Genomic DNA, 26,895 nt, shown 5'->3' with positions numbered 1-26,895 from the left:
CATGCCACGTGATCAGACAGAAACCTGTGTGGAAGGGTGTTTGAGGCCACATTTGGGAACCAATGACCCCTTATAATCTCCTGGACTTAGGACTCTGAAGAGACCCCCCCCCCCCAAAAAAAGTAATTTACTAGAAGTGTTCAGAGATCCACCTATGACTACTTCCTATTTTCTCAGATTATTATTCTGAATATAATTGGAAACCACAGCTGCATAGGAGAGATCAGGTCTAAGGAGGGTGTCATACTGAGACTGCATACGTAGAGATGGCCCAGGGGGCAGAGGATGGGGTGCACACAGTTCACAGGGCACAACGTGGGGTACAGAGGGCAACGTGACACGCCCTAGGTCTTCTGAGCACAGACTACTCGCAGAGCAAAGTCTGTTCTGGAAGGATTGTGAGCTCCTGGCCTCCTCCAGCTCGCTTTAAAGGAGGGACTTGAAGGTGAGGGTGGCAGGTGACAGGTGACTATTGTGCCAGAAGACTTGTATTTTCATTAGAGAATAATAATAATAATAGCAGCCGACACTTATTTTGTGCTTACTGTGTACCAGGCACTATTCGAAGCTCTTCACATGTATTAATTCTCACCTAACCACCATTTTTAGATGAGGAAACTGAGGCACGGGTGGTTTAATAAATCGCTAGAGGTCACCCAGCTGGTGAGCAGCAACGTGGGAGTCACACCTGCGCTCCAGCCCCAGGCTGCTCCTCGGCCCCCTTTCGGCCCACACAAATGGCCCAGATCATGGGGCCAAGGTTGAGATGGTCTCTCCCCCCACTGCTGTTCCATGATGACTTAGAGATGGGAGTTCTGTTCTCCCTGTATTTGCTTTCACTTGATCTGCCTTTGAATGCTGTCATATTTCAAAACGAGGAAAGGGCTAGTGTGTGTCTTTCTACTCCTGCGCAGGTGGGCCTGGAATCGTAACAGATGCTGAGAGATCAGTGACATCGCCACGTGAAAGGTGAGGGATAGATAGAAAACACAACCCATACCCAGCCCCAAAGTGTTACTTTTTAGACTAGAAAGTCTTCCTTATCTTGTTCCACAGCTGATTCTTGAGCAGCATGGGTTTGAACCACGCAGCTCCTCTTACACCGGTAGCGGACCAGCGCAGTGTAGGCCTGTGTTGCTCAGGGTCACCTGTACTTCTAGTCCACAGCTGGGAACACACGTATGTGGAGGGCTGGCATATATTATATTCAGATTTTCCACTATGTAGTGGATTGGTACCCCTAACCCCCAAGTGTCCAAGGGTCAGCTGTATATTCTTTTTTTTTAATTTAATATTTTTTCTTTATTGATTTTAGAGAGAGAGGAAGGGAGAAGGAGAGAGAGCTAGAAATATGGATGAGAGAGAATATCGATTGGCCTCCTCCTGCATGCCCCCCACTGGGGACTGGGCCCACAACCTGGGCTGTGCCCTGACCAGGAATCAAATGGCAACCTCTTGGTACACGGGTCGACGCTCAACCACTGAGCCTCACCAACTAGGCAACAGCTGTATATTCTTTATTCAAAAAGATGTTTGGGATTATAAGGCTAGATGCAGTTGACGCCTTTAATCTTGTAACACATCATTAAGAACGGTAATGGTAAAGTTGTGGCAGTTTTGCTGTTTGTCCTGCGGAGGGGAATTTGACAGCACGGAAATCTGGAGAAATGGAGTTCAGTGTCCACATACCCGTGTTCAGCTTCCGCCCTGCCCGCCGTGACCAGGTCCCTTCTCCTTGCAGTTGCAGCCTCATCCGTGTGAAAGCCGAGCCCATGGAAGACTCTGGTATGTACCTGTGCTTGTAGAATCCGGTAGTTAGCACGTTATCATTTGACGTCCTTCTTTTGTTTTACTTAAAAAAATGGGACTCTAAATAAACTAAGAATAGAGGGGAACTTTCTCCACTTGATTTTAAAAATTTACTAAAATATACAGCTAACATTATACTCAGTGGTGAGAAACTACAATCTTTCCCCCCAAATTCAGGAACAAGATAAGGCTACACCCTCTCCCCACTTCTTTTCAACTTCATACCAGAAGTCTGAGGTAATGCAGTAAGAAAAGGAAATAAAAGGTATACCAATTGGGAAGGAAGAAATAAAACTGTTTGTTCACAGATGACATGATTGTCTATGCAGAAAATCTGAGTCAACCAAAATATGAGGGCACTAACTTCAAATGGGACCTTATTTGAAGAATAATCATAATTTATTCAAATATCTAGAAAATAACCTTCTCATTCAGTAAATACTAAGTACCTGATCTTATTAAGTAGATATATTTGTGCACAAGATATTATTTTAATTATATTTAAATTAGGACCTGACTGGGAAATGAGTAAAAGGTCTTGAGCACACATTTGAAACTAAAATTGATTTACAAATGGAGCAGTGTGTTCATTTTGGACATGTTTTACTGCTTTCTTGCACTCTTCCATCATTTCTAAATGTTATACAATGAACATGCATTACTAAGACAATGTATATTAGGAAAAAAATCCCTCTTCAGTGGATGAGAGTAGTTTATCTCCATCCCTGCCTCTCCCCAGTCCTCAAAAAAGAAAAATGGGCCCTGGCCTGTTTGGCTCAGCGATTAGAGCATCAGCCCACGGACCAGAGAGTCACGGGTTTGGTTCCCGTTAAGGGCACGTACCTCGGCTGCAGTTTGTCCCCGCCCCAGTTGGGGTCGTGTGGGTGGCAACCACTCTGACGTCGATGTTTCTCCCCCCCCTTTCTCCCACTCTTTCTGAAGAAAATGCGAAAACGTCCTCGGGTCAGGATTAAAAAAAGAAAAGAAAAATGGCATTGATTGGATGGAAAATGTTAAAAAGTTAAAATTAGAATTTTTTAATAACTCAGCTGTTTAATCAAGAGATGGGAAAATATTGACAGTATTAAAAGTGGAAAGGTCAGAAAACCCAAAATAGTCAAGTACATAAAATTCAGACCTCAAAAAATTAAAAATGAACACAAGCTAGTTATAAAAGATTAAAACTAGAATTTAATAATGCTCACAAAAGCAACCTAGAATATGAAATAAACAGTTTTTTAAATGTAAAGTTAAAATCAAATCTAAGATAATCCAAAAGAAAAACAATACTCAATACTAAGAAGAAAAGATGTAGAAAAAGGGAAAAGAGACTTCGAGGAGAACTGAAGGCGGAGCACCAGCGCCGGAAAGCCGTCCAGGTGTGGTTTATCCTCAGCAGCCCCCCCAGTCACTGGGGAGCCTGGACCTGAGTGGACCAGTCTCTTTGCCACACCCAAGGGTCCCCAACTACAGCTGCAGGTGCTTGTGTCCCTCCCAGCCACAGGTAAATACGTGCTTAGTAGAAGTTCCACCTTCAGTGACAGAGTCTGAAAACAGTGACGCTCACCCATCTTAGTTATTGTAGGTAAAACCAACACGAGTCAATGAAAAGAAACGAGCCACGGGTCTCAGCTGAGCAGAATTCAGCTGTGGGGTCTTCATCTCTCATACATGACATGTCTTCAACTCTTGCCCGTTTAATCTTAGCCTTGGGCGCTTTTCAAAGTTCAGATATGTTCCTCTTGCAGTCCCCTCTTAGAAGGATGACAAGTGGGGCCAGAGGGAGTTGTCAGCTCTCCCCAAGGGCCCTTTCATGGATCCAAACCCAAACCTCCCCTCGCCTTTCTCACCAGCTGCTGGGCCCAGTGAGCATTTCCCTCCCACTTTAAAATAGGCCTCTTGTTGAGGCCTTTCTTTGGAGATGTGGTTCTGTTTAAACAAAAATATGCTCCCTGTTAATGAGTTCTGTGGACTTGATGATGCAATACAAATTGCTTCCAGCCGCCTGCAGGCTTCTGCGAGTGGCCGCCAATCAGCCTTATTTCTCATCGTATTTGTGTAGCACTCGTTACGCAGAACAAATGTTTAATGGTTTTGAATTTGAATTCCTTTCTCGGGTCTCTCCCTTTTCCTTCTCTTCCTCCCTCTGTCTCTTTAATTTGAGGAAAAACTGCAATAAATCTGTTTTCATTAGCATTTCAAACAAACTCTACCCTGTGAAGTCTGGTTTCAATTGCCTGGATTAAAGAGGAATTTTTCCTTGACAGCTGTGACATGTTTATCAGATGTTTCTGTTAGTAGAGTCTTTAGGGCCTAATCAACTTGGAATGTGTACTTTAATTAGAATTTTACTATAAAATATTACAGGAGTCATACATGTTTAAATTTTTACAAACTCAGACTTATAAGTAGTAATAAAGAATCCCTCCTCACCCTTTCACTTTCTCCTCTAAAGCTCCATCCCCCTAAGCCTCCCGCACACCTCAAACCCCTTCCCCATGTAAGGGCAACAACTTAAAACCAATTGGTGAAAATTCAGATCACAAATAAACACATAAATAGTATTTTTCCTTTTTATGCATAAGTTGATCTCCATTTGTTAACTTTCATTTTTCTATAATATTACCTTTTTGTCCCATTTCTGAGCAAATTCCTTAACTTAATCTACCATTTTACAAATATGGCCACCAGCCATATTCATTCTGTTCCTCGGTTGTTCTATCAAATGTTCCTTCTTGATAATCACATTTTAAATATTCAGTCTCTCTGTTCTTATACCGACAGCTGTTAATTTTCAGAAGACCCCTCAGAACTTGTAAATTAATGCTAAACAGTGAATTCCAAGCTGTGCCACAATTTTTGCTTTTGATGTTACTAACATTTATGGTAAAATTACATGTATACTTTAGTAGCAGTTATCTATTGCTGTATTAGAAGTCACCAGAACTTAGTGGCTCCGTGATTCTGTTCTCTCACAGTTCTGTGTGTTGGCTGGGCATTGCTTGGCTGCCTGGCCTGGGAGGCCTCGCTCCTGGGTCTGCCGCTGGAGCCAGGAGAGCTGGGCCCACTGCTCACAGCCTCCAGGAGGCGAGCTCGGAGGCACACCGGTTCAAGACTCTGCTTTTGTCCCATTGGCCAAAGCAAGTCACATGGCCAGGCCCAGCTAGAAAGGGTGGAGAAGTAGGCCTTATTTCTAGAAAATAGGAATAGGCAAGTCACATCACAAACAGGTGTGATACAGGATGGGCGAATATTGTGGCTAATTTTTGCAATCTACCACACCTTTCCCTGATAAGGGCTTTTGGTTTTACTATGTAGTTTACCCAGGTTTTCAAGTTCGTTCCATGGTAGTGGGTCAAGATTATATGTGCCACCCTGGCCGTGTGGTTCAATGGTTAAAGCGTTGCCCGCCCATGCACCAAAGGGTCCTGGGTTCAATTTCCGGTCAAGGGCATGTATCTGGGTTGCAGGTTTGATCCCCAGCCTGGTCCAGGTACATGCAGGAGACAACCAATCAATGTGTCTCTCTTGCATCAATATAGGTCCCATTACAGAAGAATATTTACATATTTCATATTAAATGCACATATATATTCAGCCATCTTAAAAGGAGACGTTTCCCCAAACTGGGATCTAGATCTATTTCTCTTCCCATCTTGTCCTCCCTCCATTTCTTCTTTCATCCTTCTCTCTCTCCTTTCCTTTTGTGTTAATTTTATATTATTTTATTTTTATGTTATTTATATTTTTATTCAGATAAGCCATTTGTTCATAGTGAGTGAGCTACAAGTTCTTTCGTTGATTATAATATTGCTGTGTTAATGAAAACAGAACCTGGAAGTTCTGTCAGCTGGTCACCTTTCTGTGTTGGTGGGTTTGGGCCTGACGTGTAATTCTGTAATTTCCATTGCATTCAAAGGCGTTTCACTGAAAGCAGCCGCTGTGTCAGTCAAGAAAGAAGCAGAGGACCCTAATTACTATTGCTATAATATGCAAGGTAATACTGTTTTATAGTCATTTTTTCCTCCCAAAGTTATTCATGATGAAAAGTTTTAATTACCACCCATCCGAAACACAGGCAAAGACTAATAAAGATCCATGCACGTTTACTTATGCTCTCGCATGCTGTCATTTAGAGCAAAAAGTTTACAGTCACTAATCCATATGCTCCCAGGCATGTATGAATGTAGAGGTATTTCTGGGTGCGTTTTATTGAGTTTGTCTTTTACACAGTCTTATTTTGTGTGTTCTATAATATTGCCCCCTTGCCCAGCTGGTGTGGCTCAGTGGATTGAGCATCGTCCCATGGACTGAGAGGTCCCGGTTTGATTCCTGGTCGGGGCACGTGCCCAGGTTGCGGGCTAGATCCCCGGTGGGGGGTGTGCACGAGGCAGCTGATTGATGTTTCTCTCTCACATTGATGTTTCTATCTCTCTCCCTTCCTCTCTCTCTAAAAAAAAATCAATAAAAACATATTTAAAATATTTCCCCCTTAATCCTTTCCAGTCTAGTCTGTCCCTCTGTTACTGAGAAAATATTCAAAGTTCAAAGAAATGGAGATGAGAGTTAAGAAATTCAAATGCCTGTTCTTAATAATAGTTGCTTCATTGACATCATGCAAGTTAAATGGGGAGCAGAAGACCATTGTTACCAAATGCACACAATTCCCAGATGTGGCACAGGTGGGCGCCCGTGCATGTCCGCGGCTCAGTTCTCTGCTCAAACACTGGACTCCTGCTGATGTTTGACGACATGGTTTGGCATACCAGACCGCGTGAAGCTTGACGACATGGTTTGGCATACCAGAACCGCGTGAAGCTTGACGACATGGTTTGGCATACCAAACCGCGTGAAGCTTGACGACATGGTTTGGCATACCAAACCGCGTGATGTTTGACAACATGGTTTGGCATACCGATGTGCATGTGGGCAGATGCAGGGCAATTTGAAATTTCATTTCTCAAACATTGTTATCACATTTAAAATGTTTCCTACAAAATCTTAACTTTGAAATCTTCCTACAGCATCACATAGCTCCATAAATTTTACTAAAACATTTTTTTCAAAAAAAATCTGAAGGCAGAGACTAATGGAAGTGCCTGTTATTGCTGTGCTGGACAGGGTCCCCACCTGCCTGTTGTAACCCCTGCTGACCAGTCTCCCTCCCTCTGGACAGAGAATCCCTTTCTAGTCCATCTTATACCATTCCCTTCCCCATAAATTTATTTTCTGAAAACGGGGCTAGGTCCACTGCCCTCTCATGCTCACAATGGCCTGTGGCTCCTCATCACCTGTAGAGTCACAGTTTATGGGCAGTGTGTCCACTGCTCTTTCCAGACTCTCCTCCTATTCAGTCTGCTCCCCCATCACCCTCTCTTGATTCTTTGGACACACTGGCTGGGTCTGGGATTCCTTAAACAGGCCCCAAATCCTCCTTCCACCGGCTTGTATATAACCCCATGTCTGTGACACCCTGCTCCCTCACAGACTCCAGATGAGTTCCACCCTTCCTCCTGGCCCGGCCAGAATCTCAGCTGCCCCGCGCAGTGTGTAGTGTGGCCTGCTGGGTTACGTCCGTGCCTTGCGGGGGACTCCCTTAGCTAGCAGCGAGCTCCTGGCGGGGAGACGCAGCATCTTACTCCAGCCCTGGAGCCCCAAGCCTGGAGCTTTGTACACACTGGGCACTCACAGGTACTTGTTGAGTTGAGCGTGTCCCTCACAAGGAATCAGTGTAACCTTTATTTCTAAATTACTGTTGTTTTGAAAAAAATTACTTATAATTAAATTATGTCTTGATTCCCAAGAGTATATTTTTGTTAATCCTCACTCAAGGATATTTTTCCATTGTTTTTTTTCCAGATAGAGTGGAAGGAGGGAGGGGGAGAAAGTAACATCAATGTGAGAGAGACACATTGTTTGGTTGCCTTTTGCAGGACCCCAACTGGAGCTAGGGATCACACTTGCAACCCAAGTATGTGCACTTGACCGGGAACAAACCCTTGACCTTTTGGTCTGTGGGGCCACCAGGGGTGGGGAACATCTGGCCTGCTGGCCGAATCAGGCCCTCGAAATCAATACCAGCTAACGTCACATGCCTCACCAAATTAGCCTGACCAAATTAGCCTGACCAAAATTAGCAGGCTAAGTTTTAAGTTGATAATTTTGTATGGCCCGCGAATGATGTTATAAATATCCAAATGGCCCTTGGCAGAAAAAAGGTTCCCCATCCCTGCGTCAAGTCTAACTGCTGAGCCAAACCAGCCAGGGCCCAAGAATATATTTTTGAACTTAAATGACCTTGGTGTTGATCAAAACATGTACAGTTGGGGACAGGCTACTTGTAGATTCTGCTCCCAAAGGTAGCAGTGAAATAAGTAAGTGATTAGGTAACTGTACCTGTAATCCTTATATCTTAATTTTTCAGAAAGAAGTACATTACCTTAAGAAAAACATTTAGGTGAACTGTATAATACATACCCTTCCTCATGCTTGGCTTGGAAATGACAGAACTATCCAAGAGATGCTCTGTGTAGAACTCCTTTAGTTCGGCAGCTTCCTTCTTTATGCCCAAAAAGTTAAAAATGCCAGATATCGTGGAATCTATTTCTAGCACTGAATGGTTTTATAGCCATTTAGGTTAAATATTCACATACTGAAGTATTGATGTCTTTGTATGTTCTTCTAGCAAGGGAGAAATTTTAAATCCATAAAAGGCAACAAATGCAACCTTCTCAGAATGGCGACTGGCTGTTGGGGAGTCACCCCCACACCCCCCACTAAAGTCAGCCATGGCCCCACAGTGTTCAGAAGCTCATGTAACATTTCTGTGCAAATCTGATTCCCCACTCAGCCCCCACCAGGACCTTATGCTCTGTTTGCAGCACAGACCTCTTGGAAAACTACACACACAGACACACACACACACACACAGTGGTCCCTGTGGAATCCACAGAAGACCCATAAGGTTGTTTACACATGCAGGGACCCCCATCACCAGGGCCCCTGGAAATGCAAACATATAGTACAAGCTTAGATGAGATACACTATGCCCGGGCTCCCCTGAAATTGGTGGATGTAAGAACATCAGTGCCCGGCTGGTATGGCTCAGTGACTGAGCACCAAGAGGTCGCCGGTTCGATTCCCAGTCAGGGCACATGCCCAGGTTGTGGGCTTGATCCCCAGGGGGGGCATGCAGGAGGCGGCCAATCAATGTTCTCTCTCGTCAGTGTTTCTATCTCTCTTTCCCTCTCCCTTACTCTCTCTCTAAACTCAATAAAGAAAATCGATAAAAAAAAAAAAAGAATATCAACACCATTCAGTTTTCCTCCCAGCTGACACTATGACTTGGGGGAGGAGCCTCCCACGCAAAGGGAGAAGTGGATGGAAAAACCCAAGACCAAGGAATTAACATTATCTTCTCACATCACATCACTCTGACACTGACTTCTTCCACATTGTGATTCCATTGAGCCCAGCTGGATAATGCAGGATAATATTTCTGAAGGTCAGCTGATTAGCAAATTTAATCCTTCTGCAACCTTAATTGCCCCTTGCTATGTAACAAAATATAGTCAGCTTTTGGATATCTTGGGGGAGGGAGGGCATCTGCCTACCACAAATACTATGAACTCTTGTAAGCCAACAAACTAAATAACCTAGATGATATGGACAAGCTCCTGAAAATGACTAAAGGTAAAATACAAACTCTGAATAGGCATATAACAAGTAAAGAATTTGAATTAGTAAACAAAAACTTTCTACAAACAAAAGCCCAAACCAAATGACTTCACTTGTGAATTCTACAAGCATTGAAAGAATGAATACCAGTCTTTCACAAACTCTTCCAAGAAACAGAAGAGGAGGAAACACTTCCCAATTCATCTGATAAGGCCAACATTAGCCTGGTATCAAAACCAAATAAAAACATAAGAAAACTTGGCCCTGGCCGGTTTGGCTCAGCGGTTAGAGCGTCGGCCTGCGGTCCGGAGAGACCCAGGTTCGGTTCCCACTAAGGGCATGTTCCCCGACCCTGGTTGGGTTGTGCGGGTGGCAGCCACTCGATGTGTCCCTTTCATGTCGATGTTTCTCTCCCCCTCTCTCTCCCTCCCACTCTATCTGAACAAAAAATGGAGGAATGTCCTCGGGTGAGGATTAAAAAAAAACAAAAAATCATAAGAAAACCAAAGATTAATATCCTTATTAATATACACACAAAATTTTTCAACAGAATACTAACAAATGAATGTATCAACATATAAAAAGGATTACACATCATGACCATGTTGGATTTATCCTATGAATGCAAGGTTGGTTCAGTATATAGAAATCAATCAGTGGAATACCACATATTAATAGAATAAAGAACAAAAACTCCACAGTCATTCCAACAGATGTAGGAAAAGGCTTATGACAAAATCCAACACCTTTTCATGACAAAAAGAAAACTCAACAAACTAAGAATTGAGGGGAGCCTCGTCAACTGAATAAGGAGAAGCTGCAAAATACCTACTGCTGACGTCATACTTGATGAAAGGCTAAGAGCTTTCCCGCTAAGAGCAGGGACAAGACAAGGATGTTTTGTTTCTTGCTACTTCTTTTCAACATTGTACTAGATGCTCTAGTAAGGGGCAGGGGGAGGCACCAGTTTGGAAAGGAAGAAATAAAACTATTTCTAGTTGCAGATGACATGTTCTTGTATATGGAAAATCCTAAAGAACACACACACACACTATTAGAGCTATTAAGTTTAGTGAGGTTGCAGGATACAAGATCAATATGCAAAAATCAGTTTTATTTCTATACATTAGCAATGAATAATCAAAACATGAAATTTAGAAAATTCCACTTACAATAGTATCAAAACGAATAAAGTACTTAGGAATAAATTTAACCAACGAAGTACAAGACTTATATACTGAAAACCACAAGATAAAACACGCTTGAAAGATATTAAAGACCTAACTAAATGGGAAACCGTCTGTGTTCATGGATTGGAAAACTTCCATAAGATCCATATGGAGCCCTGGCCAGTTTGGCTCAGCGGTTAGAGCGTCGGCTCGGGTACCAGAGAGACCCAGGTTTGGTTCCCGCTAAGGGCACGTACCTCGGTTGCAGTTTGTCCCTGCCCCGGTTGGAGTCGTGTGGGTGGAAGCCACTCAATGTGTCTCCCTCACATCAATGTTTCTCTTTCTCCCTCTCTCCCTTCCACTCTATCTGAAGATAAATGCAAAAAAAAAAAAAAAAGTCCTTGGGTGAAGATAAAAAAAAAAAATTATATAGAGATGCAAGGGACCCTGAATAGCTAAAACAATATTTTCAAAGAACAAAATTGGCCCAGACAGTGTGGCTCAGTGAACTGAGCACTGTCCCATGGACTGAGAGGTCTGGGTTTGATTCCCAGTCAGGGCACATGCCCAGGTTGTGGGCTTGATCCCCAGTAGGGGGCATATAGGAGGCAGCCAATCAATGTAGCTCTCTCACATCGATGTTTCTCTCCCTCTCTCTCTCTCTAGGGAATCAATAAAACATTTATTTTTAATTTTTAAATTGGAATTAAAATCTTACTGATTTCCAAACATACTACAAAGCTACAATAATATTCTGTGGAACTGGCATAAGGGTAGACACATGAACCAATGAAGCAGTCCAGAAGTAAACCATAATCTGAAAACTGATTTTAAACAGGGGGACCAAGACAGTTCAGTATTAGAACAACTGGATAGTCACAGGCAAAAAAAGTAAATCTGGATCTCTACCTCACACCATATACAAAATTAATTCAAAGTGGAGCAAAGGCATTTAGAAGAAAACATAGAGGTACATCTCTATGTGACTTGGATTAGGCAATGGTTTCTTAGAAATAACACCTAAAACACAAGCAGCCAAAGAAAAAATAGATAAATTAAACTTCACCAAAATTAAAAACTCTTGTGCTTCCAAGAATACTATTAAGAAAGTGAAAAACCACCAACAGTAATTGGAGAAAATATTTGCAAATTATATATGTGATAAGGCTCAGTATTCAGAATATGTAAACTCAACAGTAAAAAATGCAACTACTTAGTTTAGAAATGAGCAAATGATTTAAATAGATTTAAATTTCTCCAAAGCTATACAAGTGGCCAGTATGCATGTGAAAAGGTGTTCAACATAACTAATCATTAGGGATATACAAGCCAAAACACAATGAAATACTGCATACCCACTAGGATGACAATAATTTAAAAGGCTGACAATAACAAGTGTTAGTGAAGATATGGTGAAGTTGGAATCCTCATACATTTCTGGTGGGAATGTAAAATGGTCTAACCACTTTTTTTGTTCTGTTTGTTTTAGTAAAAAAAGAGCAGTTCTTTAAAAAAATATATTTTATTGATTTTTAGAGAGAGAAAGAGAAACATTGATGTGAGAGCGGAACATCAATTGGCTGCCTCCTACACACCCTCAGGGACAGAGCCCAAAACCCAGGCATGTACTGTGACTGGGAATCGAACCAGCATCCTTTTGGTGCACAGGACAATGCCCAACCAACTGACCCACACTGGCCAGGGCAGTCCAGCCACTTTGGAAAATAGTTTGGCAGCTCTTCAATAAGTTAGAGAGTTACCATATGACCCAGCAATTCCCCCTCTTAAATATCTATACAAGTCTATGTATATACCCAAGAAAATTGAAAACACATGTCCAAAAATATTATACTTCATTCCCGATAGCCAAACAATGAAAACAACCCAAGTGTCCACCAACTGATGAATGGATAAACAAAATGTGGTATAGTCATACAACGGAATATTATTCAGCCATAAAAAAAATGAAATACTGATACGTGCTATAACATGATGAACCTTGAAAACATGCTAAGTGAAAGAAGCCAAACACAAAAATACTACAGATTGTATGAATACATTTACATGAAATGTACAGAATAGGCAAATCCATGGAGACAATGTAGATAGTGATTACAGGCGTCTAGAGTGGGAAGGAAGTGGGGAGTGGCTGCTAGTGGGTACCCGGTTTCTTTTGGGGGTGCTGAAAATGTTCTGGAAAGAGGTAGTGATAATGGTTGTACAGCCTTGTGAATATACAGAAACCACAGGCTTGTATACTTTTAAAAAGGTGAATTTTATGGTATGTGAATATATTTCAATAAATTGAAGAGTAAGCAGATTCAACATAAGGTTAACCTGTATCTATAATCTGTATAAAATAAAATTTGTAAATAATTTTAACTTTTGAAAAGACTGATTATCAGATCATTTTCAACACATTTGATACCTATTCAATACATGTGGTTTTTGCTGTTAAATCTCTAGACCAGGAAAATATTTTTGTTATAACTGTCTATGGATAAATTTACCACAGTCCTTGTCCTGTTGGTAAGTTGACACTAGTCATCTTGTCACTCATCTTTCTATTTTTATATTACTGTGGTAGAATATACATAATGTAAAATTTCTTTTTTTTTTTATCCTCACCCGAGGACATTTTTCCATTTTTTGTTCAGATAGAGTGGGAGGGAGAGAGAGGGAGAGAGAGAGAGATACATCGATGTGAAGGGACACATCGAGTGGCTGCCACCCGCACGACCAACCAGGGCCGGGGACAAACTGCAACCGAGGTACATGCCCTTAGCGGGAACCGAACCCGGGTCTCTCTGTACCGCAGGCCGACGCTCCAACCGCTGAGCCAAACCGGCCAGGGCTAAAATTTCTTATTTTAACCATTTTAAAATGCACAAATTCTCTCTCCCATTTTTGGGAGGCAACCTAATTTTTGGAAGCCTTGTTTCAACAAGGCTGAAAAAATAAAAAAATGCACAGGTAAGTGGCATTAAGTACATTTGCACCGTTGTGTGGCAATCACCACCACCCAGCTCTAGAACTTGATCACCTTCACAAAGAGAAACTGTGAACCCCTTAACAACTCCCCATCCCCCTCCTCTCTGCCCCTGGCAACCACCATTCTTTTTGCCTCTGAATTTGCCTGTTCTAATTACCTCATATAAGTGGATTCATGCTATATTTGTCTTTATGTGACTGGTTTCTTTCACTTAGCATCATGTCCTCAAGGTTCGTCCCCGTACATGTGTCAGAATCTTTTTAATTTTGCCTTTTTTCTCTGTGAAATTACCTCTATATCTTAAACCAAATTTGATGACTAAATTTGTACTCCAAAGCAGGTCCTTTGAAGTTACTCGGCTGATGAAAAATTCCTCATGGTGAAGTATTTCAGATATATCCTCTGTCATGATCTAGAGCATGTCAGTATTTTAGAGTTAATATACATTGACTTTACTGAGTGTAATACTTAGCCCTGGGTTTGCCTTTTCGAAATGGAAGGAGGGAAAGAAATGCATTGGCTTACTTTCTCTTGCTTAGACTTGAACCTAACAAGAAGAATTTGTTTTTAAATTATTTACCTCTACTTCTATTCCGTAAAGTCATATAATAGCCTTTACATTAAAGTGGTTTGTATTTTGTATTATTTGTGGCTCCGTGCTGCCCAGCCTGAACAGTTTGATGATGCAGTTACTTGGTGTTCTTTCCATAAATGAGCCGAACATGGCCTCAGTGTTGGCCCCTAGGTTGTTCATTTCTTCACAGCAGGCTGAGACCTAATAGCTCAAAGCCTGCTGGTGCCAAGTTCCAAGTGTACCCAACATCTGCTAGGCATAGGTGAAGAAAACCCCAGGACTGGAAAGACCCCCAGCACTGCTGCTCTGCACCGCTCTGACCGGAGACCCCCATCCGTGCTGCTGAGCAATGTCACCTAGACACATAAGCCCCTTTCCTGTCTCCCTCTCCTCAGGTGTCCCCTTGCCCCTCCCCCTTCTGCGTGCTGGTCCCTCACGGAAGCCCCAGTACCTTTCATTCTGGGACTTGCCCCACAACCTGTCAAAGCCTCGCCCAGAAAAGGCTGAGTGTGCTGGCGCCACCTCGTGGTCAGATCTATTTATTCATCAGCCCTGAAATCCCTCGAACCCCCTACCTCAATTTGGCTGGATTGTGAAAGGAATAGACGGATTGCTGAAGCAGTTTGCAAATTCAGTTGCCGCACTACGCCCTTTAGCTGTAGAAAGGCCTTCCTTGAATCTGTTTTGCCTGCGAGCAGCCCAAGATTAACTTGCCCTATATGTCACCCCAGGCCCGTGTGTAACAGTGTGCTGCAGATTTAAGGCAGTGAGGACCGTTGGTGAAGGGGGCCAAGAGCCTGGGAATACACGGCCTCGTGTGAGCGCCGGTGCGAGGGCCACCAGGGGTCTGTCCTGGTCTGTGTGGGCTGCCCTCACCAAGAGCCTCTTCTCAGCCCACTCCCTGCCTCAGTCTCCCTCCTGTTCCTTCCCCCTTTCGATATGACCAAACATGGGCAAGAGGCTGGAAAGAGAAAAAAGCTTTCTTCAAATAATTGCAGAACTGGTAAATTAAATGGTAACTGTGCTGTCAGGCTGTGTCCCACTTGAAATATGTGGGGAGTCTTCCTTTAAGACCTCAGTTGCTCTGATTTCAGCCACCGGAATGGGAATTAAAGCCCCACCATGTTAGTCTTCCCACCTGGCCAGCAACAATGTGACAGGTTTCTTTTGATCACTCACTGGAATGAAAACTTTGTATCAGCCCTGGATGGTTTGGCTCAGCGGTTAGAGCGTCGGCCCGCGGTCCTGAGAGACCCGGGTTCGGTTTCGGCTAAGGGCACGTGCCTCGGTTGCAGTTTGTCCCCGGCCCTGGTTGGTTGTGCGGGTGGCAGCCACTCGATGTGTCCCTTTCACGTGGATGTTTCTCTCTCTCTGCCTCCCTCCCTTCTTCCCTCCCTCCCTCCCTCCCACTCTATCTGAACAAAAAATGGAAAAATGTCCTCGGGTGAGGATAAAAAATAATAATAATAACTCTGTGTCAGTAAGTTCCATGCCCATGTCTGCACTTCACAATAAGGAAAACAATAAAGCATAAAAGATGCTTTTGTTTTTTGTTGTTGTTGCTGCTAGCACACAGACATTGATTAATAATTTTATAATGTAGTTAGACTGATGATAAAAACCAAAATGTATTGGGATTCAGTATTTTTCCCAGCAAGTAAAGATTTGCTGAATTTCTCCTTTCTCTCTCTCTCTCTCTTTTTACTTAAAATAATTTTGGGGAATAAAACATAAGGCTTTGAAAAATAAGTCATAAAGTGTCCTTATTTTGCAACCCCTAATGTAACAGTGCGTCTCAGCTGTAATCAGCAGTGGCCATGAAAACCATTCATAACATGTTGATGGGACTTTGTCAGGAGTGGATCAGGCTGGCAGGTCCTAACTCACTCACTGGTCCAAGGTTAACCTCGCAAAGTCGAGGTAACCAGGTATTATGTGCCTCCTGACGGGATCTAGTAGGAAGTACACCTTTGGGATTCATGTCCCCCCAAATCAAACCTGTCTAACCCAGTCTTCAGACTTAACTACCAATTTGCAGGAAATATGGGAAATACAGGAACATGTGAAAACAGCACCACAAGGATGCAGGCAGTAAACCCCAGAATGGGAGAAGCTCGACAAGACAACTGTGCTGATTTCTTCGTCATATAACTGCAAGGGTTTTTTAAATGGAGAGAAACCTGTTCTATAGTAAAAGTTTTAAGAGACATTTCAACCAAAAGCAATGTGTGGGCTTTGTTGGGATCCCAGTTTGAGCAAATCAACTGCAAAAGGACAATTACTGCTTCCTGTGGGGTGCCAAATAATGACTGAAAAGTGGCAGGAATGCTGGAAATGGAAAGTCATTATTTTGTAACCATTATAATAAAAGATGGGATCAAGAAAGAATCATCAATGGATGCTAAATCCAGTACTTACGTGATCTTAAAGTTCCTCTCCACAGACTGCTTGTCAGTTGCGAGAGGGAGGGAAAAAAAAACAGTAATTATACAGTGGAGAAATCAAATAACACCTTAATCAGATGAACAAAATTCACATCACCAGAGAGAAACAGATGAACTCTGTCTCAGTCCATCTGGACTGCTGTAACAGAATACCATAGACCAGGGGGCTTAGAAACAACAAACATTTATTGCTCACAGTTCTGGAGACTGGGGAGCCCAGGATCAAGGTGCTGGCAGATCCAGTGTCTGGTGAGGACCCACTTCCTGGTTCAGAGATGAGCTCAATGTGTCCTGCCGTGGTGGAAGGGCAAGGGGGCTCTCTGGTGCCCCTTATATAAGGGCAGTAATGCCATTGATGCGGGCTCCACCCTCATGACCTCATCACCTCCCAAAGGCCCCACCTCCAAGTACCATCACATTGGGGGTTAAGATTTCAACATATGAATTTTGAGGAAACACAAACATGCAGTCCATAGCAACATCATATGCCTCCAGATGTGATTCCCTGCAGAGGACACACCATCACCCAGGCAGTATTCTGGCTGCAGATGCAAAACCTGGATCACATCATGAAGAAACATCAGACAAGCTCAAATGAGGAACATTCTGAGGGGCGGAGGTATAGTCTTTAAAAATGACAATGCCATAAATATCAAAGACAGACTGTGGAACTGTTCCAGATTAAAGGAGACAAGAGACGTGACAGCAAAAGACCATCCTGATGGCAAACTGGATCCGCGACAGAAAGCAGAAGAGCTGCAGATGACATTTGGGGCAACTGACAAAATTGGAATATGAACGATAGAATAAGTAAAAGTGTTGTCTCAACATTACATGCTGTGATTTTATAAGTAACACTGTGCTCATGTAAGACAATATCCCTATTCTTAGGAAATAAGCATTCTGAGATAAAGGTCCGTGATGTATGTAACTTTCTCTGAGGTAGTTTGATGGGGGAGTATGTATATATACATCTCTCTCTCCCGTGTAGGTAGATTGTGCGGAGGGAGGGGAGAAATTACAAATGATAAAGGAAACGGTAAAACGTTAACATGTTATCTGAGTAAATGGTTATATAAGCTTTGTTCTGTTTAATTTTTGCAACTTCTCTGTAATAGTTAAAACTATTTCAAAATAAAAGGCTCTTTTTAGAAAAAGACATTTGTGAGAAAACTGAGAAAATTTGAATGATGATTGGATATGAGATGATAATTAAAAATAATTTAATTTGGGGGCCATCGTGATATTGGGGTGATGCCGAAGGACGAGAGTTATTATCTTGTTGGTACCTACACAGTATTTGCACATTGAATTCTGTCACATCTGGGATTTAGTTTAAATCACCAGCAGGGTTGGGGTGGGAAGGGCACAGAGGAAACAGGATCACATGAGTTGATGACTGTTGACGCTGGGGGATGGGCATTATACCATCTCTCTGTTCTGTATGTTTACAATGTTCTGAAGGAAGAAAAGGAGGGAGGGAGGGAGGGAGGGTCATTTGTGCAAATTTTATTTCAAGGAGTCCAAGTATTTCATGTACATTTCTGTGACTGCCTGGATTGTTTGCACTGTTTTAAGTTATTCTTTTTTTAAAATTTGTGCTTCCACCTTTTTTTATATATCGTTTGCTTTCCTTTCAGAAAGCCATCAGTCTTCTGCGATCAATGAAGTAATAGAAATGGAATTGCCAATGGAAGGTTAGAACAATGAAGTATTTTATTATATATATATTTTTTAGTTTACAATATTTTACAGAAAACAGGGTCTTTTAAACACACATATTTGACAATAAAGAAGGGGACTTCCTGGCGTGCTTCCTTAGAGAACTGGCTGAGTCCTCCCTCCCTCTCTCTCTCTCTCTCTCTCTCTCTATCTATATCTCTCTCGTGATCTAAGTGATTCTGCTTCAAGCCCCTGGATGCAGAAGTTCAGTGGGAGGAAAACTTGGCACCGGTGCCATCTGTTGCTTTATTTCCTTTGGCCTTTTGGATGGGCGTACCCCAATTCTTTTGAACTGAGTTGAAAAGTGTTTTAGGAAATTATCTAAGTAGAACTAAAATTTGTTAATACTTCTCTACATTCATATAACTCTTGAGCATCCTATTTAAGGCCTGTACTCTTAAAGCGGTTTATACATGTCCACAGGAACATTAATAAAGGAAGCTTCCTCTCCAAATCCAGAGGCGTGAAATGCCTTTGTCAGCTTGCAGGCATGATGAACTTATTTTTAGGAGGTAGTCCATCTTTCTTAGTAGCAAAATGATTTGTATTTTTCTTTAAGTCAAAAGCATTTTCCAAGGAGCTGATTTGCAGTCTTTTTTAATAGCTTCTCTGATTTAGGGGGTCTATGTTCTTTCTAGTGGAGGACAACTCCAATGGCCCCTGAGTTGTTTGTCCAATTGGCTGACCTAAAAGAATTTGGATAGATTTTGCCAGAGAACATACTACGCTAGAGTCCGGTCTTAGAATTGTTCATTATATATATATTTCTTATTGTGGTAAAAAACACATAATGTGAAATTTACCATCTCAACCATTGTTAAATGTGCAGTTCAGTGCTGGCTGAGCCCATGTGTTGGGTATATTCACATGGTTGTGGAACTGATCCTGAGAACTTTTTCATTTTGCAAATCAATTCCCATTAAACATCCGCTCCCCCTTCCCTGCGGCCCCATTCTACTTTCTGTCTCCGAATTTCACTGCTCCCGGTGCCTCGTATGAGTGGAGTCATGTAGTACTTGTCCTGTTGTGACTGGCTTATTTCACTGAGCGTGATGCCCTCAGGATTCATCCGTGTCGGAGCATGTGACAGGATTCTTCCATATTGTTTTTTGTTTCATTTTTTCTTTTGCTTCAATGCAGTCTCTGACCTTCTCTGGGTATGGGGGAGGACAGTTGTTTTGAATTCTGTTGAAATCTATACCTCCCATACATTTTACTTTTCTTTGTTAAAGCCTGTTAAGATATTGTTTTTTTTAATGGATAGATAGTATTTAGAAACAAGAAAACCTACAGCCCTGGCCGGTTTGGCTCAGCGGTTAGAGCGTCAGCGCGGACCGGAGAGTCCTGGGTTCGGTTCCCGCTAAGGGCACATACCTCGGTTGCAGTTTGTCCCCAGCCCTGGTTGGGCTCGAGTGGGTGGCAGTCACTCGATGTGTCTCTCTCACATCGATGTTTCTCTCTCTCTCTCTTCTTCCCTCTCTCCCTCCCACTCTATCTAAAAAAAGAAAGAAAGAAAGAAAACCTACATAGGAAAAAGTTGTAGAATTGGTGTTGAGTGAGAGTCAGAAAGATGTCATTGGATGTTGGCCTTTGAATTGCTTTATTTCTGAAAACATTTTTATTATCACACTATAATGGGAAGCCCATTTACAACAGATCTGACTTATTTGTGTTTTACTTTTTATTCTGAAATAATTACAGATTCACAAGATGCTTTGAGAATTGTACGTTCACCCATTTTTTCCCAAAGGTTCCATCTTACATAGCAATGGTGCAATGTCAAAAGAGCTAAAATTAGTTTTGAATTCGAGTCTTTTTTTTTTTTTTATCCTCACCCAAGGATATTTTTCTATTTTTTGTACAGATAGAGTGGGAGGGAGAGAGAGAGAGAAACATCGACGTGAAGGGACACATTGAGTGGCTGCCACCTGCACGACAAACCAGGGCCGGGGACAAACTGCAACCGAAGTATGTGCCCTTAGCGGGAACCGAACCCGGGTCTCTCCGGACCGCAGGCCGACGCTCTAACCGCTGAGCCAAACTGGCCAGGGCTGAATTCGAGTCTTTACTAACAATTAATGTAAGCTTTGCCAAATCTTTCTAAAATGAGCCAGAGAGTTACATGAGATATCCTAGCCTGGCTTTTATCAGTATGTAGAATTTAATACTCTGTTGTAACCCTTGTCTACCAAAAAAAGTGATTGTGCTGCCCTGTGAGGACAGACTGAACACCCAGGGGCTGCTGGCAAATGGCTTTTTTTTTTAACCCTCACTCAAGGATATTTTTTCATTCAATTTTAGATAAAGTAGAAGGGAGGGATGGGGAGTGAGAGAGAGAAGCATCAATGTGAGGGAGACACATCGATTGGTTGCCTCCCACATGACCCTGACCGGGGCCGGGGAGCAAACCTGTAACCCAGGTACACGTCCTTGACCTGAAATCAAACTCGAGACCCTTCAGTCAGAGGGCTGATGCTCTAACCTCTGAGCCAAACGGGCCAGGGCACAAATGGCTTTTTTTGGTCATAGTAATTCCTGATGACAAGAAAACACTATAATCACATGAATTCCATTGGCTCAAATAGAATGATATTCTGTATCCATTTATATGGGTAACTTCATATTATTTGATAATTATCTGAAAGTTTCTTTTTTTTTTTTTCCTGTATTGATTTTAGAGAGAGAGAAAGTGAGAGGGAGAGAGAGATAGAAACATCGATGAGAGAGAACATCGATCGGCCGCCTCCTGCATGCCCCCCACTGGGGATCGGGCCCACAACCTGGGCATGAGTCCTGGCCAGGAATCAAACCGGCGACCTCCTGGTGCCTGGGTCGATGCTCAACCACTGAGCCACACTGGCCGGACTGAAAGTTTCTTATCTCTTCTTGACCCTTATAAGATTATCCTTTGTCATCCTATTATCCCTTCTAAAATTAAAATTACCTTTATGTTAATACCTTTATTAAGTACAAAGTGTATTTTAGATGCCGGGATAAGCTACATTTTTGGTATAGGAGCAGTAAAATGGTGGAACATGAGAATACATAACAATGAATGTCATTTTAGAAATTTTTTTTCAAGATTCTACTCAGCTTGTCCCTTCAGAGTCGAGTGAGGACCCTGACGCTGAGGTGAAAGTGGAAGGTTAGTCGCCAGAAGCCTCGCCATCCGCACTGCTGTCTCCATTTCTTCTGGGAGGGTGTTGTGGGGAGGTCGGAACTGACGTGTGAGCACTGCGGCCAGCGGTTCCTGCGGCCAGCGGTTCCTGCAAGTCCAGCGCTCCAGGCTTTACACTGAGCTGGGACGTGCAAGTCGGGGGGGGGGGGGGGGGGGCGCACACGGCCTCTGTCCCGGGGGACGACGAAGGGGGCGGGGCAGGGGGAGGAAAAGGAAGGAAAGGACCACTTCCCCCCACCAGTGTGGTGCACAGCTGTCAAGTAACACGGATCAGGCCCGAGTCAGTGAGCTCAGTGTAAGTGCAAATATCTAAAGGATGTGAACTTCAAAGTGTGCTTTTTTTAAAAAGATTTATACAATTCACTATGTAAGATTATCCTCTTTAAAATACTTACAAACTGCCCTGGCTGGTCTGTCTCAGCAGTTAGAGCGTCAGCCCTCAGACCAATGAGTCTCGGGTTCGATTTAGGTCAAGGGCACGTACCTCAGTTGTGGTTCATCCACAGCCCTGGTCGGGCGTGCGGGAGGCAGCCAACTGATGTGTCTCTCTCACATCGATGTCTCTGTCTCTCTGTCTCTCTCTCTGTCTCTCTCTCCCTTTCTTCCTCCCACTCTATCTGCTGAGAAACAAAAAAATATCCTCAGGTGAGGATTCAAAAAATAAAATAAAATGAAATAAAATACTTACAAACTGATATGTTTGATTTGGTGGTGGTTGTTTTTTTAATCCTCACCCGAGGACATTTTTCCACTTTTGTTCAGATAGAATGGGAGGGAGAGAGAGAAAGAGAGAAATACCAACATGAAAGGGACACATCAAGTGGCTGCCTCCTGCACGACCCCAGCCAGGGCCCAGGATGAATCGCATCTGAGGTACGTACCCTTGACCGGAATCAAACCTGCAACTCATTGTCCACGGGCCAACGCTCTAACCGCGGAGCCAAACCGGCCAGAACAAGGGTGTTGTTTTTTTTTAATGTGGCATAATATTTTTCTAAGACTAAATCTTTTTAAATTAAATTTATTGGGGTGACTTTTTTGTTCAATATTTGTTTGAATACTATACCCAGTAGTTATATTCTAAGGATAGTCTTTATAGTTAAAAGTTTGCTTTTTAAGTTTTTTATTTTTCATAGTAATGAGACCATTTATCCTGAAGTTTGTGGATTTTCAGCCCATTTAGTTCAAAGAATGTACTATTTTTTTCTTTGTTATCCATTTAGTAATCTGCTAAAAATATTTTTACCTCTGATGCTGAAACACGAGCTGATTTATAGTGTCTTTTTAATATGAGAACTTCTTTTATTTTATGTCTTTAATATTGTTATGAGCCCTGACCAGTGTGGCTCAGTGGATTGAGTGTCGTCCCATGCACTGAAAGGTCACCGGTTCGATTTCCAGTCAGGGCACATGCCCAGGCTGCGGGCTCCATCCCCAGTAGGGGGCGTGTAGAAGGCTGCCAATCGATACTCCTTTTTCACATCAATATTTTTCTCTCTCTCCCTTTCCCTTCCTCTCTCTTTAAAATCAATAAAAACGTATTTGTAAAAGACTATAAACAACCCTGCCAGTTTTGCTCAGTGGTTAGAGTATTGGCCCACAGACCAATAAATTGCGGGTTCGATTCTGGTCAAGGGTACATACCTCAGTTGCGATTAGTCCCCGGCCCTGGCTGGGATTGTGCGGGAGGCAGCCACTCGATGTGTCCCTTTCATGTCGATAGTTCTCTCTCTCTCTCTTCCTCTCTCTCCCTCCCACTCTATCTGAACAAAAATGGAAAATGTCCTCAGGTGAGGACTGAAAAAAAAGACTATATACATTAAAAGATAATAAAAATAATGTTATGAGGTCTCAGAATTAGTAATTAGGTATATAATTTTATCCTAGCACTAAATTAACCGATGTGATTTTGAATTAGTAAAATCTGAATTATAAAATTGCAGTTTTATTTTTCCAGTGGAAACATGATTTAACAAGAAGATAGTAGTATTTGGATAATAGTGTATAAACATACAAATTATGCTTTTAAAATATACATTTATGACCCTGGCCAGTTTGGCTCAGCAGTTAGAGCATCGATCTGCATACCAAAGAGTCCCGGGTTTGGTTCCCTCTGGGGACATGAACCTCGGTTGCAGTTTGTCCCCTGCCCTGGTTTGGGTCATGTGGGTGGCAACCAGTCAACATGTCTCTCTCTCGTCGCTGTTTCTCTCTCTCTCTCTCCTCCTCTCTTCCTCCCCCTCTATCTGAAATGCAAAAATGTCCTCAGTGAGGATAAAAAATACATATATACACATTTATGCCTTCGAAGTTGTATGTACTTTTTTTTCTGAGTGAGTCCTTTTTACTTAGAGATAATGTTACTTCCCTTGAAATATCACAGGGTCTGAACTGGTTCTGCCATGATTGGGGGAATTTTGAAATTGAATGAATGTTATTCCCATCCGAATTTGATGATTCCGTTGTGCTTCGGTTTTTTGAATTCTAAAAATGGTTTCATTGAGTTGATTACTTTAGGGGGAAAGAAACCTCTTTGTCATTATTTATAACAGAAAAAGTGGGTGCAATTTAGGTGCCCAACATGTAGAGAGTGGATTGTGGTGATCCATATGAGAAAATGCTCACAGTATGTTCAGTGAGAAGCAAAACTGTCTGGCTCAAGACAAGTTATACCCAAAACAGAGGGGGACTAAAAGAAATCACCATTTACAGTGGGATCTCAGTTTTGTTTAGAAAAAGCATTATACAGGCGTCCAGTCAAGATAACGGTGTAGGGAAATGCTGTGCTGACCTCTTCCCACAACCACATCAAAACTTCAACTAAACTACAGAACAACCATCATTGAGAACCCCCTGAAGTGTAGCTGAACAGAAGTCCTATAACTAAGGATATATAAAAGAAGCCACTTGGAGACTGGTAGGAGGGGCAGAGATGCAGAACAGGCTGGTCCCACACCCACGTGTGACAGTGTAAAATCTGGAGGGATATCGCAGCTTCACAGGCCCCACGAGGAGCGAGGGGTTGCAGACCCGGGCCAGGCTCTCCAGCCGGGGTTACAGTGCTGGGAAGAGAAGTCCCAGACTTCTGGCTGTGAGAATCAGTAGACGGTGGCTGAGTGAGACAGAGCACTGCTGGAGGCCCCGGTGTTCCTCTTCAAGACCCGTGCGTGGACTTACTCGGACTCACTCCCTCTGAGCTCCAGCACTGGGGCAGCAGCTCAAAAGGAGCCAGACACATATAGGAAGGAACTGAATTGTCTGGCTTCAAGGCAAGGGCTGGATGGACAGCTTTCTCCCAAATAGAAGTACTAGCAGGCACCATTGCTCCTTTGTTGAGCCCTCCCTCCCACCACAGCCTGCAGGCCCTGGCAAATGCCATATCTGAGTCTCCATCAGCCTGGCTAACACCATTCAGCCTGACCTGTTGATTCCCTGAGACCCTACCTTACCCAACTTGCAGGCCCACCCAAGCTGCTTTCATTGGCTTTTCCTGTCTTGGCTCATACTGCAGACTTTCCTAAAATCTCTTGAAGATTCACAAACCCCAAACAAGCAGCATCTGGCCTCAGCAGTCACTGTACCTCTTGCTAAGCAGCCTCAAGCCTGGACCAGCATCAGCCAGCCCCAGGTTGCAACTCAGCCTCTCCTAGGCACTTCCAAGCCCAGCACAAGTGGCAGCCATCTGCAGATCATTTTGAAGCTCATACCAGGTGGCCCCAGGCTAGGCACAGGCAGTGGCTTAACTTGGCCTAGACCAAAATCCCTTCTAAGAGGCCCTAGAACCAGCACACCTGGTGGCCAGCTTCAGACCACACCAGAGTACCACCCAACCACCTCAACAAATTCTACTCCTAAAGAGCAGGCTTTGCAGGCACCAGAGCCCTGCCAAAGTGAATCCTGCTCCATAGGGTCAGCCCCTGCACAACAGCTCCCCGACTGTAGTCACTGCCAGTCCTCATAACCAATCAGCCTGAGGGTCAGTCGACCTCCCACTACTGTGCCAACAGCAGTCACAACTCAACTACGACAGGAGGGCACACACAACCCACACAAGGGACAGACCTGGAGCACCAGCTCAGGTGCCCAGGGAGACTGCACCAGTTGGCCCCACAGGATACTTACTATATAAGACCATGCTACCAAGACTGGGAGACATAGCAGCTCTACCTAATACATAGAAAAAACACCGGGAGCCCTGGCTGGTTTGGCTCAGTGGTTAGAGCATCAGCCTGCAGTCCAGAGAGACCCGGGTTCATTTCCCGCTAAGGGCACATACCTTGGTTGCAGTTTGTCCCAGGCCCTGGTTGGGTCGTGCGGGTGGCAACCACTCAATGTGTCCCTTTCACATTGATGTCTCTCTCTCTCTCTCCCCCTCCCACTCTATCTGAACAAAAAATGGAAAAATGTCCTCGGGTGAGGATAAAAAAAAAAGAAAGAAAGAAAAAACACAGGGAGGCAGCCAAAAGAAGGAGACAAACATGTCCCAAATGAAAGAACACAACAAAACTTCAGAAAAAGAATTAAACAAAATGGAAACAAGCAGTCTACCATATGCAGAGTTAAAAACACTGAATATAAAGAATATCAATGATCTCAGTGAGGACTTCAGCAAAGACATAGGAAACACAAAAATGGAGATAGAAAACAAAAAAGAACCACCAGTCAGAAATGAAGAATACAATAACTGAAGTGAAGAATACATTACAATGAAGCAGAGAATCAAATCAACGATTTAGAATATAAGGTAGGAGAAAACACCTAGTCAGAGCAGCAAAAAGAATCCAAACAAATGAGGGCAGTGTAGGTGCTTCTGGGACAACATCAAGCATAACAACATTTGCCTCATAGGAGTACCAAAAGGAGAAGAGAGACAGCAAGGAATTGAAAACCTATTTGAAGAAATGATGACTGAAAACATCCCTAACTTGGCAAAGGAAATAGATATACAAGTCTAGGAAGTCCCAAACAAGATGAACTCAAATAGGCCCACACCAAGACACATCATAATTAAAATGCCAAAATTTAAAGTCAAAGGAAAGAATATTAAAAGCAGCAAGAGAAAAGCAGATACCTACAAAGAGCTCACATAAGACTTGCAGGCCAGAAGGGATTGGCACAGAATATTCAAAGTGCTGAAAAGCAAGGACCTCCTATCAAGATTACTCTACCCCAACAATTTTCAACTATTTTCATCTCATGGCACACATAAACTAATTACTAAAATTCTGCAGCACACCAAAACATGTATTCTTTGCTGATCTGCCAAAAAAAAAAAAAAATAGGTATAATTTTGTTTCAGGTTTTTTTTGGTTTTGTGTTTTTTTTTTAAC

General features: G+C 42.8%; 1 protein-coding gene across 2 annotated transcripts in view; it reads left to right on the top strand.

Moving 5' to 3' along the window:
* GTF2IRD2B (GTF2I repeat domain containing 2B) overlaps positions 1-26,895 on the top strand; it is a 69,050-nt gene that overhangs the window by 26,816 nt on the left and 15,339 nt on the right. Inside the window, exons 7-11 of one of the 2 annotated variants that reach the window (XM_036279360.1) lie at positions 915-969; positions 1,742-1,785; positions 5,729-5,806; positions 18,306-18,362; positions 21,470-21,532. In XM_036279360.1, the coding sequence (XP_036135253.1) occupies positions 915-969; positions 1,742-1,785; positions 5,729-5,806; positions 18,306-18,362; positions 21,470-21,532 (297 nt within the window). The remainder of the gene's footprint in view (positions 1-914; positions 970-1,741; positions 1,786-5,728; positions 5,807-18,305; positions 18,363-21,469; positions 21,533-26,895) is intronic. The other variant, XM_036279361.1, reaches the window with a different exon arrangement.

This window comes from Molossus molossus, unplaced genomic scaffold, assembly GCF_014108415.1.
Source record: "Molossus molossus isolate mMolMol1 unplaced genomic scaffold, mMolMol1.p scaffold_m16_p_3, whole genome shotgun sequence".
NCBI lineage: Eukaryota > Metazoa > Chordata > Mammalia > Chiroptera > Molossidae > Molossus > Molossus molossus.
The sequence above is the reverse complement of the archived record's forward strand: the minus strand, read 5'-3'. Positions and strand labels throughout refer to the sequence as shown.